At 44.7% G+C, this 14,381-nt stretch overlaps 1 protein-coding gene and 1 long non-coding RNA gene across 3 annotated transcripts; one reads left to right on the top strand and one right to left on the bottom strand.

The window, feature by feature from the left end:
• Nucleotides 1-4,442: 4,442 nt before the first annotated feature.
• On the top strand, nucleotides 4,443-4,915 carry LOC114145845 (uncharacterized). Of its 2 annotated transcripts, XR_003595777.1 has the most exons (3): nucleotides 4,443-4,476; nucleotides 4,554-4,742; nucleotides 4,824-4,915. It is a non-coding gene; the product is annotated as an uncharacterized LOC114145845 (long non-coding RNA). The 2 variants fall into 2 exon arrangements; XR_003595776.1 differs by having other exon boundaries at nucleotides 4,460-4,742.
• Nucleotides 4,916-4,974: 59 nt separating this feature from the next.
• LOC114145844 (pyroglutamyl-peptidase 1-like) lies at nucleotides 4,975-11,007 on the bottom strand. The gene is made up of 5 exons (XM_028019492.1): nucleotides 10,719-11,007; nucleotides 10,309-10,361; nucleotides 7,562-7,678; nucleotides 6,185-6,417; nucleotides 4,975-6,090 (listed from the first exon to the last, which is right to left on the bottom strand). The coding sequence occupies exons 1-5, from the start codon at nucleotides 10,747-10,749 to the stop codon at nucleotides 5,892-5,894; spliced, it is 633 nt and encodes a 210-aa protein (XP_027875293.1). The 5' UTR covers nucleotides 10,750-11,007; the 3' UTR covers nucleotides 4,975-5,891.
• Between the last annotated feature and the right edge of the window lie 3,374 nt (nucleotides 11,008-14,381).

The raw sequence follows: 14,381 nt of genomic DNA on the forward strand, positions 1-14,381 counted from the left end.
GCAATTAGGAGAGCCTTGGCTGAACAACAATCTCTTATTCAGTCTCATGACGCAGCCCTGCGAGAGCTAGGTAGCCGGCAAGCAGAAACTAACCGCCGGTTAGCCGAAATATCCAATTTCCTCCAGGGATCTGCCCAACCGGACCCGAGCGCACCGCCAGCGGCAGCTCAAGTTCCGGATCCATCTAGCCACGCCACGTTTTCGGAGGTACGACCGCCAGCACCTGAGAAATTCTGTGGTGAGGTGAGGAAGTGTAAAGGCTTTATTTTGCAATGTGGAATCATTTTCAACCACTCACCTCAGAGTTTTTGCCATAATAATGCCAAAATAGCTTATATGTTATCCTTGCTAACTGGACGTGCTCTGGAGTGGGCTGAGGCTAGGTTTCCCTCCCCCACCAATTTTGGGTGCACATTTTCTGAGTTTGTGAAGGAATTTAAGCAGGTTTTTTGTCGTGACACCGACAAGACTTCAGTTTCCCGAGAGCTGTGGACTCTCAAGCAGGGTCAAAGAACAGTTTCTGAGTTCGCTATTGACTTTAGAATTAAAGCTGCAGCATCTGGTTGGGACGCAGCTGCACTAAAGAGCGCTTATTTCCACGCTCTGAGTGAGCAGGTAAAGGATGAACTAGCCACTTTAGATGAACCAGAGACTTTAGAAGATTTCATTAAACTCACCATAAAAATAGATAACCGCATCAGATCACGTGCTAAAGAACGAAACCGTCGTGACTCACCTTTTAGATCCCATTTTCAGAACCTACCTGCTATTTGTCCTGAATCCCCGGCATCGACACCTCTTCCCGAGCCTGAACCCATGCAGCTGGGGCGAACTCACTTAACCCCGGAGGAGAGACGTAGGAGGTTACATTCACGTCTTTGCCTGTACTGTGGTGAGTCTGGCCACTTCATTGCCAACTGTCAAGTCCGTTTAAACCCCCAGATCCGACAGTAACGACGAGGAGACTGTTGGAGCCAACACCCACAACCCAATCTCGTCTCATCCTACCGGCAACTCTCATAAATAATCACTTGTCTCTTCCCCTGTCAGCACTTATCGACTCGGGCTGCGAACAAAATCTAATCGACTCGACTCTGGCCAAGCAGATGTCCATTGAGGTAGAACCACTGCCGGTTCCCTTCCGTGTTGCTGCCCTTAACGGTAAAGCATTACCTCATATCACACACAAAACCAAGCCAGTCTGTCTTGTCGTTTCAGGTAACCATACTGAATCAATATCCTTTTTTGTGTTCAGTGCTGCCAGTTCTCCCATTGTTCTAGGATTTAACTGGTTATCTGCCCATAACCCTCACATTAACTGGGTTAAAGCTCACATAGAGTCCTGGTCGTCCAACTGTCATGCTACTTGCCTCCATTCAGCTATTCCCTCGAGCTCCCCAACTAAGGATCCTTCTGAGAGTGAATCCCCCGACCTTTCCTCTGTACCCGTTGAATACCATGATCTGGCGCCTGTATGTAATAAAGATAACGCCCTGTCACTTCCACCTCATCGTCCATACGACTGCGCCATCGACCTTCTGCCTGGCGCCCCACTACCCAACAGTCATCTGTACAATATCTCCCGGCCCGAACGCCAAACCATGGAGAAGTACATTAATGATTCCCTAGCAGCAGGTATCATTCGAACATCCACCTCACCCCTAGGGGCTGGATTTTTCTTTGTTGGGAAAAAAGATGGCTCGCTACAGCCATGCATTGATTACAGAGGACTGAACCAAATAACTGTTAAAAACAAGTACCCGCTACCACTCCTCTCTTCTGCCTTCGAACCTGTTCAGGGAGCGACCATTTTCACCAAACTAGACCTAAGAAATGCCTACCACCTCCTTCGAATTTGCGAAGGGGATGAATGGAAGACTGCTTTTAAAACACCTATGGGTCACTATGAGTATTTAGTCATGCCCTTTGGCCTGTCAAATGCTCCCGCCTTCTTCCAAGCATTAGTGAATGACGTGTTAAGAGACTTTATTAATGATTTTGTATTTGTCTATCTGGATGATATCCTGATTTATTCCAGCTCCCTGAAGGAACACAAACGGCACGTCCGACATGTTCTCCAGCGCCTCCTTGAGAACCGGCTTTATGTCAAAGCCGAAAAGTGTGAGTTTCATCAACCCTCAGTCACCTTCCTCGGCTATGTGCTCGAGGGCGGACAGGTAAGACCGTCGGGGGATAAGATAAAAGCACTATTGGAGTGGCCCAAACCAGAAACCCGGAAGCAACTGCAAAGATTTCTAGGGTTCGCCAATTTCTATCGCCGCTTTATATGCGACTACAGCCGGACGGCTGCTCCATTGACGGCACTTACATCCACCAAGACAACGTTTACCTGGACGCCCGAGGCAGAGGATGCTTTTGCACGTTTGAAGTCATTGTTTGCTAATGCACCCATCCTCATCCAGCCAGACCCTACCAAGCAGTTTATTTTGGAGGTCGATGCATCAGACTCTGGAGTAGGAGCCGTCCTGTCCCAAATTTCTTCGCAAGATCACAACACTCATCCTTGTGCCTTTTTCTCCCGCAGACTGTCCCCGGCTGAACGAAACTATGACGTGGGAGATCGGGGGTTGTTGGCGATAAAGCTCACCTTGGAGGAGTGGCGTCATTGGCTGGAGGGAGCTGAACATCCTGTAGTTGTCTGGACTGACCATAAGAATCTTTCATACCTGCAATCCGCTAAACAGAACAACCCCCGACAGTCCCGCTGGTCAGTATTCTTTTCCCGGTTTAATCTGTCCATTTCCTACCGCCCAGGATCTAAAAACGTCAAGCCAGATGCCCTCTCCAGACTCTACACGCCTGATGATTCTGATGAGGGTCCAGCACCCTTGTTGCCCCCTAGCTGCACCGTAGGGGTGGTGACATGGGAAATAGAGGATATAATCCGTCAGGCTCAACGCCTGGAGCCCCCACCCGAGTCCTGTCCCCAAGGGAGAATCTATGTCCCCACCTCCGTCCGACCCCGCTTCCTACGGTGGATACATTCATCCAAATTCTCCGGACACCCAGGTATGAGCCGCACAGTCGGGTTAATTAATCGCAGGTTTTGGTGGGACTCTGTTCACAAGGATGTGAAGGAGTTTGTTCTCGCCTGCCCCGTCTGTTCGAGAAACAAGTCATCTCACCAGCCTCCCGCAGGGTTGTTACAGCCCCTTCCCATTCCCAAGAGACCCTGGTCGCACATTGCCATAGACTTCGTTACTGGACTACCCCCGTCTAAAGGTATGACCACCATTTTTACTGTCATTGACCGCTTTTCGAAATCCTGCCATCTCATTCCTCTCCGCAAGCTTCCCACCTCTGCTCAGACCGCCCAGTTATTGATTAAGCATGTCTTCAAGCTGCATGGCATGCCTCATGAGATCCTGTCGGATCGGGCCCCCAGTTCACATCACAGGTTTGGAAACAGTTCTGTTCTGCATTAGGTGCCAAAACTGCTCTCTCTTCCGGTTATCATCCCCAGACCAACGGGCAAACCGAGAGGATGAACCAGGAGATGGAGGCTACCTTACGCTGCATCTCCTCCTCCAACCCCGAAGACTGGGCTCAGCATCTCCCTTGGGTCGAGTACGCCCACAATAGCCACATCTCTTCTGCTACAGGGTTGTCTCCGTTCGAGGTCTCCCTGGGGTACCAACCACCTTTATTATCCGTTGACGAGGGCGAGATTTCGGTAACCTCAGTTCAGCATCATATCCGCCGTTGCAATAAGATATGGAGGGAGACTGTAACCGCACTCAGCCACACGAAACAAACGTCTGGCCGACCGCAGGAGGACGCCGGCTCCAGTCTATACAGCTGGTCAGAAGGTTTGGCTGTCCACTAAGGATATTCCCCTAAAGTCATTGTCCAGGAAGTTGTCACCTAAATTTATTGGTCCGTTTGAGATTTTGTCGGTTGTCAGTCCGACGGCTCTACGACTTCGTCTGCCCCCCTCCTTACGTATTCACGCCACCTTCCATGTCTCCCAGGTCAAACCGGTCCGGTCGAGCCCCCTTTGCCCTCCGGCCGAACCCCCTCCTCCCGCCCGTGATGTTGACGGTCACCCGGCATACTCCGTCCGCCGGATTGTGGACTCCCGTCGGCGAGGTCGTGGGTTTCAGTACCTCGACTGGGAGGGCTACGGCCCGGAGGACCGTTCCTGGGTTCCCCGTTCTTTTATTCTTGACCCCTCTTTGATAAGGGACTACGCCGCCTCTCTGCCGTCCACCTCTTCTCGGCCGCCAGGGGGCGTCTGTTGAGGGGGGGGTACTCTCAGGATCTTTGTTTTGTTTTGTTTTTTGTGGAAGCCTGCTGCTTCCCACTTCCTCCACCAGATGCCGCCTAGGAGCAGAGCCCCTGGAGAGGCGTGGGGTCGAACCCGGGGACACACCTGTGGCGCATTGTCTGACTGAGGCTGGGAGTATTTAAGAAGCGGCGAGTGACACTTCCTTGCCTGAGTATTTGTTTACCTTGGTAACAAATCGTTCCTGAGTTGGCCCTCTGAGCATTTCCTAAGATAATCGCCTCCTGTGTTTTTTCCCTGTTGTCAGGTCTACCTGGATTCCTCCGGAGTTTTCCGAGAGGAGAGTTCTGTGGGTCGTTTGTCCCGGACTCCGACCAGCCGTCAGTTCGCTCCTCCGCTCAGTCTGACTTACCTGTCCGCCCTCCAACGGTTCGTTGCCTCTCCACGCCGCCCCTGGGTCCGTTGTTGCTCCAAAGGAAACATCCATCCGCTCCTAGTAAGCCTTTCCCTGCGTCAACATATATATTCATCCACCTTCCTGAATTCGTATATTCTAACAGCTTCTCCTCGTTGACAGTGGCTGAACTGGTTGCCCCTTCCAGACTCCTGCTCCGTGTTTTCTCCCCAACCCTATTCCCTCTTGTAAATAAACTTCATTATTGTTTTGCACACGAGTCTCCTGATTGTGTTCGTGCATGTGGGTTCGTAAACTGGAACCAAACATGACAATTTTATCTGTTGTCCTTCAGTATGCCAGCGACTCCGTGATCCCCCCACCCCCTGGGAAGACCCTGATCCATCTTATTTTGCTCAATTGTATTCAATAAACATTATACTACTGATTTCTTTGCTCCTGTCTTGTTCTGCATGTGGGTTAAAAAACTAGATCCAAACATGACAGCAGCACTGAAACCACTTCACTGACAACTGACTGTAATCATTGATTGGCTCATTATTTACTTCACTGAAAGTGTTAATTTTTTTGTTTATTTAATCCATCAGAACCTGAACCTGGAGGTTCTGTTTAACTGATGCTGAGAAGCAATGTATTCAACATGGTCGAAGATATAGAAAACTATAGTACATATGATATTTGTAAATATTATTGGCTAAAATGACAGTACTATTATCAGACAGTGATACTGGCCCAAATTTCCATATTTCCCTACCTGGCCAGCAGGGAGACTGTTGTTGTTGTACATGCAGGATGTTTATGTTGAAGGCTAATAATGCTCCATATGTTATTAAATAACCAACAAGCACAAGAGCTAACCACAAAAAATATACACCAACAAGTACTTTATTTCTTCACAGTAATGTATCTGATTTGCTTTGCAATGTGACAATAAATGCATAATAACGAGCACATTTATTAGGTCAAGTGCACAGTGCTGATTCCATTGCAGTTTCCCTGAGATTATTGTGCCTTTACACTACTGTCACTGATAGACTGTGCTAAACACTTAAAAAATGAACTAAAGTGAAAAAATCATGCTTGTATCACTTTAAACTAGTGATATATACAAATCACTATTGCAGTCTCCACTTGTTTTGACTTTTTTTAATCATACAACAAAATCAACTCTTTTCATTAATTTCTACAAAATGTAAGTGGGTTAGTAAGGCTCCTGTTTAGTGTCATTGCTTATGATGGCAATGTTTGTCTTTTTCCCCATTCATTGTAATCAACCTCAAGCAAGTTCAGCATTTCCTTTACAACAGCCTGAAGGCCTCTGCCTAGCTCCTCACTGCTGTAGGGCCCTCCTAATGGAGGCACATGGACAAATGCAGAGCACCCCTGGCCTTGATGCAGTGAGGTGTAGTAGGTGTAATCACAAAGATACCTGTCAAGTCCAAAACATGGCAGTTAGATCATATAACGTCAAGGTTGGCTTCTAGTTCTGGGGCTTTCATGCATGTGTAACGTGAATCACTTGCCTTCCAGCATCCTTAGATACAGACACAGTTATCCCGACGTTTGACCCGTTTACCCTTTTGCACACCGTGTCCATGTCTATAACTGATTTTATGTAGTCTGGTCCGTTCTCCATGCAGCAGTGGGAGGCAGGGCAGAAACTGCGGTTGTCCAGACGTGTATAGCCCATGTTGTGGCCACACTGCTCCAAAGTGACTGAGGTTGCAATCCCAGAAACACCTACATGGACAGCTAGCTGCTCACAGGGGACCAAGGTTTAAAATTAGCTGACTGTTTATTAAACATAAAGATATGTACAGTTCTGGTCAGAAGTTTATGTACACTCATAATCTGAATGATGTCAGATTCAGTTGTGGCTTTTGACAATGAGCAGGCATGAATTTATTATAGTTTTTAACAACTCCACACAGTCAAAAGTATATGCACAGGCTTATACATTGTTTAATTTCCCTCTAGTATTAAAAATGTAATCTTTATTAATCAGGGATTACTAAATGTGAAAGTAACAATGTGTTACTCTCACTTGTTCATGTGAGTAACCTCTAATTTCAGTGGAGTTTGACAATATAATTTAAAGCAAGTACATTTTTCTTGTTGAGCCCTTGTTGATGTAAAACTCTTCCTTGAGGATGGGGACAGTGGTGTTCCTGTGGCCTGAGATTGTGGTTCAAACATGGACAAACCTGAGGCAGTGATGCCATAGGCACACAAAAACAGACTTTGGAATGGAGAAAACAGATTGAAATGAATGGTGCTGATCTCCAACCTATAGAAATTTTCTGGACTACGGTGAAAAGCTCAGTACATGCCAAAATGAAGAACACATTTAAAGAAGCAGTTCTGATGCAAAGAGTGGTCAAATATCCATCAGGTCAGATGGCTACAAAAAGTTGCAGGTTTCCATTTTATCTTCTAAGGACTTTTGTTTCAAATATGTACATGTATATGAAAATCATGTTTATAAATTTGACTGCTGCATATTCAAGTGTGTGCACCTAGGTCTTGAAATAAAAATCAGGAAAGGTTTATGGTTTACAGGGAGTAAACCCTGAAAAAAAAGAATAATTCAAATGTTCTGTTAAAATTCCACAATAAAGGGCGTGCCGTGGTGGCGTAGTGGTTAGCGCGACCCACATTTGGAGGCCTTGAGTCCTTGACGCGGCCGTCGCGGGTTCGACTCCCGGACCCGACGACATTTGCCGCATGTCTTCCCCCCTCTCCTTCCCCATTTCCTGTCAGCCTACTGTCATATAAGGGACACTAGAGCCCACAAAAGACCCCTGGAGGGGTAAAAAAAAAAATTCCACAATAAATACAATAATTCATACTTATCATGAGTGTATGTAAACTTCTGGCAAAACTTATATTTTGCTAAATACCTGGGGCTGATGTTCTTTCCACAGAGACGGTAAAATGTCTTGAACAGCCTGATAATCAACAGGCAGCTCACACACGTGAAGATCTACCATCTCCCCCAGTCCTAATTGCTGCAATTCCTATGAGCACACAACACCGTTTTACTTCTCACTGAAAACATATCTGTTCCCCATACCACACAGGCACACAGCAAAAACTAATACTCTAACAAATCAAGAAAGTTATTAACAATTCTGAGCATTCTCTTCATGAGACTGTCATAGAGTTTTAAGTCGGAGGATTCTTCAAATTTGCTTTAATGCAGACCTCTACAGGACCACCACCAATCCACTACTGCGTCCATCTGGACCATCCAGGGTTGCACAGCAATCATCAGTGAACAAGTCTGTTTGAAAATTAATCTTCATGTACGGCTGGAGCCACTGTGACCATTTCTGATTGTGAGCTCTGGTTAGGGGCCCAATAGTAGGTTCATGCACTGCAAGCCTCTGGAGGATCCTCCACCTTGAGGTTCCAGAGGCACCAGCAGCTTCAAATAACTGTTTGCTGCTTTGTAAGGGCATTTTAACAGCTGCTCTCTTAATCCGATGAATTTGTCTAACAGAAACCTTCCTCATTATGCCTTTGTCTGTACAAACTCATCTTTGTTCTGAATCAGCCATAAATCTCTTCACAGTACGATAACGCTTCAGTTTTCGTTAAATATCGAATGTTTTCATACCTTGTCATATAGCACTACACTATCTGATGATTTTCATCAGCATAGAGATCCTTTCTCTTTCCCATATTCCTTGAAACCTGTGGCCTGCTTAATAATGTGGAACATCCTTCTTAAGTAGATTTCCTTTAATTGAGCTCATCAGACAAACTTATCAACCAGCTCTCTGAAAATAATTATAGTGATTCATAGAGCCCTGACACACAATACCATCTATAAATTTAATAGCACCACAAAAATTTTATCTTTATGACACCTAAATCCAGTTTACATAATAATTTGGAACACGGTATAGATAGAACACCACTCACCTTTAATGCCTACATGTTAAAAAGTCTTAGATCCATTTCACCAAGATAACATCACAATTAAAAATGTGCAGTAGTTTGTTCTCTAAGATGTGGAGTTGACTCACCTTAACACTTTTCCAACCAAAGCCAAAATTACTCAAGGACTGGACATGGGCATCCCTGCTCTAATCACTCCTGAGTGGAGCTATAGTGCTGGTACAATTGTGGTAGTAAGAGGGTGAAAAGCTGAAATAAGATCCATAAATAAATGACTTACATGGGTTTTTGTGCCCTGAAGATATGAGGCTATTTTGCAGTGCAGGAGGCTTCAGGATATTGTTGTGGAAAAAAACTATAATCGAACACTGTTCAGGTAAAATCACTCAATCAGGTTTATTTATGAATTGTGCACAACTCAGAGAGCTCGTATCAAATTGCATCAATAATGAAGCAATTCTTGATGAAAAGTTCTGCCAGGCAAAGACAATACATGAGTTTTATACCAAGGATAAAGGTTCCAAAACAAGGAGCGAGACAGTCTGGTTCTGATGCAGCTGTGGAAAACAACTCCCAATCTTGTACATGTAACCCAAATAGTTTTATTTTGGTGGGACTATACAGGAACTTAGAATAAACATACAGCAATACAACTAGCAGATGTGACCTTATTGTAATTTTCCACTTCAATATCCAAGAGTGTCCAACAACTGCCTGGCCTGTCAAAAGCCAGCCCCTAAACGCTTTGCTTCGTCGAGAGGGTCTGAAACTCGACTACTGAAAAATGTTTGCTTGCTGGTGGCATGAACTGTGTTGAGGTTTTGAATGACTACATCAGATTCTACTCAGTGTATAATATTTGGCCATTTATTACTAATGTAATAAACCAGCTTTAGCTTGCCGAAATTGTGTGTGCTGTAAACAACACAGTGGAGATTAGGGCCATCACATATTTGCCAGCATTACGATGTCTTAAACATTCCTATTGCTCAGACATTAACTGTTTAATTCTTGGAAGTGTGGCCAACATGGACTGAACAGCTTTATTTGTGAGGATTTGGGTTTTTCTCTGTGTTAATTTAGGTTTTTGTGTTGTTTTCAGTTAATTGAGTCTCCGCGTTGTCCTGTCCATCCTTTGATTGTCCCCAGCTGTCCCTTGTTTCTCCTGATTGTCTCCCTTGTATTTAAACCCACCTGTGTTCCTTGTTCTTTGTCGGGTCCTCGTCTTGTCTTGTCTTATGTCTGTTCTGCGTCAGTTGTTAATTATAACCAGTTGCTACCAGATTGTGAGCTCTTAACCTTCCGCTCTATCTGTGCTGCCTGGATTTTGGAATTGCTTTTTCACCATTAATTCACTCCAACCTGGGTTCTCTGTGTCTGCCTCACCACCTCTCTACCGCACTTCATGACATTATTCACTTCTCTGACTTTGAGATCAATGGCAGAAATGCCAGACGGATCACTGAAAACAGATGAAAATCCAGTAGAATTGCCAAATGACCAGGTTAATAACTTCCAGGACCACTGTCATCTGTGGAGCATCTAACTGAACACAGAATTATGTTGTCACTAGAACACACCTTGCTCAGCATTTGGAACAGATGTGTGTGATAGCATTCTTCTCATAAAAAAGCAGGAACGTCTGTTCTTTAAAAAAAACGTCAAGTAGAGACTGGATGAACAATGATTGATGACAGAAGACTGGTGTAAAGTTATTAAATTAGACACACAACCTGATGATTACCTGGACTGCCACCCAACTCGAGTTCACAGCATGCTCACCAAAGGGCTCAAACCCTGCAGGAAACAGAGAACATCAGAAACATGCAGAAGGTATGCACGCAGACGTGTGTCAGCCTTTAAGCAGAGTCTAAAGTTTACATCAAGTTAAACATTAATTGTAGCAAAGGCACATGATGACTCATTATTTTCTCAGTTTCATATTTAAGCCAGAAATCAGCAGCAAAATTACTCTAATGTGCATCCATGTTTGAAAACTGTGACATCTTGCGATTATGTTGCCCTGGTAACAGCTAAATCCTTTTTTAACCACAGCTCTCTTATGAATATTAATTCCACAGAACTGTTGAGAAATCAAACACACACATCGAAACATGTTTAACTCTGTCCACTAAACCAATCAGAGAATCTCACCTGTCACCACTACTTTTTTCTTATTGGCCATTATCCTGGTGTTTCAGGAACAGAAATGTTCTGGATGAATAATAGAGTCCAACCAGGAATCACAGGTTTGTTTCTTCTCACTGGTGGCTTCTTCTAGTTCACTGTAAAAAGAGAAGAACACACTAAATATACATGAACTCCACTGCCATCTGGTGTTTGGAGACACTCTGTAGTTCATTCTGTAATTTAAAACAACCACTGACCAAAGTAACATTTTCATTGTTTCTGAGAAAAAAAATGGAAATGGAACTGTTTTTAGTTTAAGTATTTTGAGACAATACACTATAAACAAAGACAGTAAAATAAAATTATATTTTCAAATTCTTTATAAGGTAAATCAAAGAGTTCATTCAAAAAATAAAGGAACAAACGACGCTCCTGCAGGTACCGTTACTACGTGGTGAGTCTGTCCAGAAAAGCAGACTGTTCCAATGCAGGATGAGCAGAAATCTGTCACAAAAATGATCGCAGCGCCTTTATTTCTTACCCAATTTCTATTGTTACAGCCCCCCCCCTTTTTGTGAGGAGGGGAGTAACACGACAGCCACAATCATTTGACAGAGTCCAGGTGAATGTTGTAAAAAAGAGGGATTTATTGATAACGAAAATCCCGGAAGGCTCACACAAACTGTGGGGGAGAAAGGGGCGGTTAGGGGGGTGCCAAATCATAGAAAATAATAAAACAAAACAGGGCCTAACTACCGTCTGAACTAAAGAAACAAAAAGAAAACAAAAACCCTGTTTATCTAATCTAACAAAAGTTTCCACCAAAACTTTACATGGGAGGCACCCCCCTCCTTACCTAGTGTATCTAACAGAAAATACACCTACGTGATGAAATGTACAGGGTACCCCAAACTTACCTCGCCCTCTAACTCCCACCACAAACCTTCACACAAAGAGCAACAAGACATGTGTCAGGTAACAAAGCCAGTTCTCCGCTCTCCCCAGCTGGGCTGCTTAAATAAGGCCTCCCTGCATGCTGATTGGCCCATAGTTGATGAGGATCAATCAGAGGAGATTGACACCAGCTTTCCCTAGTACCTGTGAAGAAACAAAGGGGGAGGGAAAAAAGAAACAAACAGCCTGCCAGGCATGTAACACCCCCACCCTTATAAGTCCAAACAGAAATGTTTGGAATACTCAAGGTAAGAGAAAACAAGCTCAAAAAGCACGTGACAAAGCATCTGCCAATACATTCTCAGACCCCTTTTTATGGCAGATCTTCAGGTTGTACTCCTGAATGATCAAAGCCCACCGCATGAGTCTTTGATTTTGATTGTACATCCTGGAAAGAAAGACTAGGGGGTTATGGTCTGTGAAGACAGTAATCGGTTCCACACTCAAGCCAAGGTAAGCTTCAAAATGCTGTAATGCCAAAAGTAGTGCAAGCGCTTCCTTCTCAATGGTAGAATATCTACCTTGATGAAGATTAAACTTCCTTGAGAAGTAGCTTACAGGATGTTCTATTCCGTCTTTATCATCCTGCAAAAGGACAGCTCCTACCCCAACAGCACTGGCGTCTATGTCCAGCTTAAATGGCAAACTAAAATTTGGGGCAGAAAGAACAGGAGAACACGAGAGCAATCCTTTTAGATGTTCAAAAGCATGCTGACATTCATCAGACCAAGTAAAAGGTGTAGAAGGGCTGGTCAAAGTTGTTAAAGGAGCAGCTACCGTAGAAAAGTTTTTACAAAAGCGACGGTAGAATCCTGCCATCCCCAGGAATCGACGGAGCTCCCTCCTGCTCGAAGGAATAGGAAAGTCAGAAATCACTTTGACTTTCGCATCCACCGGACACACTTTTCCTCCACCAACCTGTTGGCCCAGATAGACAATGGTACCTTTTCCAAACTCGCACTTTGAAAGATTGAGCGTCAGCGAGGCAGCTGAAAGACGTTTGAAAACCTCAAGCAAAACAGAAAGATGTGTAGACCAGTCATTTGAATATATCACAATGTCGTCTAGATATACTCGGCAGTTTGGAACATCTCCCAGTACTCTATTGACAAGCCTTTGAAATGTAGCCGGTGCGTTACATAGCCCAAAAGGCATCACTGTGTACTGAAGAAAACAGTCTGGTGTAACAAAAGCTGAGATATCCGAGGCCTGCTTGGTTAGCGGTACTTGCCAATACCCTTTCAGCATGTCAAGTTTAGTGACAAATTTTGCTGGTCCGATTTCATCAATACAGTCTTCAATGAGGGGTAACGGGTGTGCATCAAGGATGGTGACAGCATTCACCTTACGAAAGTCTGTGCAGAATCTTGGACTCCCATCAGCCTTCATGTCTAATAGACACGGAGAACTCCATGGGCTGCAACTCTGAATGGCGAGTCCATTTTTAACAAGGTACTCCACTTCCTTTTTCATGATCTCCCTCTTTGTGGCATTGACACGGTATGCTCTCTGCTTTATAGGTGCAGGATTGGAAAGAACAATGTCATGAGACACCACATTAGTCCTGGTAGGAACATCCCCAAACAGACATTGGAAGTCTGATATGAGTTTTGTGATGTCCTCCACTTGGTCACCTGCTAAATGTGACAAATAGTCAGGCAGTTTAGCCAGTATTTCACTATTACTAAGCCTGGCAACTTATGGAGGATCTTTGCGTGTTACCATATCCTCCTCAGCCGACTTTGACACACAGGTTACATGGGAAATAGCTTCAACCCGATTCTGGGTTGGTGGGTTGGTCTCTCTTGAATGATATGGTTTTATCATATTGACATGACAGAGCCTGGTCTTGCGGCGGCGATCAGGAGTTTGAATAATGTAGTTCGTTTCACTAAGTTTCTTTTCTACCACATATGGTCCAGAGAACTTTGTTTCTAGAGAAGAGCCAGGGACGGGCAGCAAGATCAAAACCTTTTCACCAGGGTTGAACTCACGAGTGACTGCTTTCTGGTCATAACGTTGCTTCATTTTGACCTGCTTTGAAGCCAAGGCTTTCTGCGCAAGTGCACAAGCTACCTGAAGGCGCTCTCTCATCTTTGAAACATACTCTGGAATACTTTTTACAGAGTGAGAGGGTGAGATTAGTTGGTCTTTAAGGACATTTAAAGGTCCCCTAACCTCATGTCCAAACACAAGTCCAGCGGGGCTACACCCTAAAGTGTCCTGCACTGTTCCACGCACGGCAAACAATAGAAATGGGATACCATCATCCCAGTCTTTCTCGGTATCCATACAGTATTTTCTCAGCATCGCTTTTAATGTCTGGTGAAACCTTTCAAGTGCACCTTGGCTTTCAGGGTGGTAAGAGCTTGAGGTGACATGCTCTACACCCAACTGTTTTAGTGCCTGGGCAAAGGTTCTAGACTTAAAGTTTGTGCCCTGGTCCGTTTGGACAACTTTGGGAAGACCAAACACTGAGAAAAACTTTACCAGAGCTTTGGTAATCATGGGAGCTGTGATCCTCCGTAGGGGCACGGCCTCAGGAAACCTGGTGGAAGCACACATTATAGTCAAGATGAACTGGTTTCCATTTCTAGACTTTGGCAAAGGCCCCACACAATCTACAATCACCCTTCCAAATGGATCATCCACAACTAGAATTGGGGACAAAGGAGCAGGAGGTATAACCTGGTTGGGCTTGCCTGCAACTTGGCAAACATGGCAAGTACGACA

The sequence above is a fragment of the Xiphophorus couchianus genome, chromosome 6, assembly GCF_001444195.1.
Source record: "Xiphophorus couchianus chromosome 6, X_couchianus-1.0, whole genome shotgun sequence".
Classification (NCBI taxonomy): Eukaryota; Metazoa; Chordata; class Actinopteri; order Cyprinodontiformes; family Poeciliidae; genus Xiphophorus; species Xiphophorus couchianus.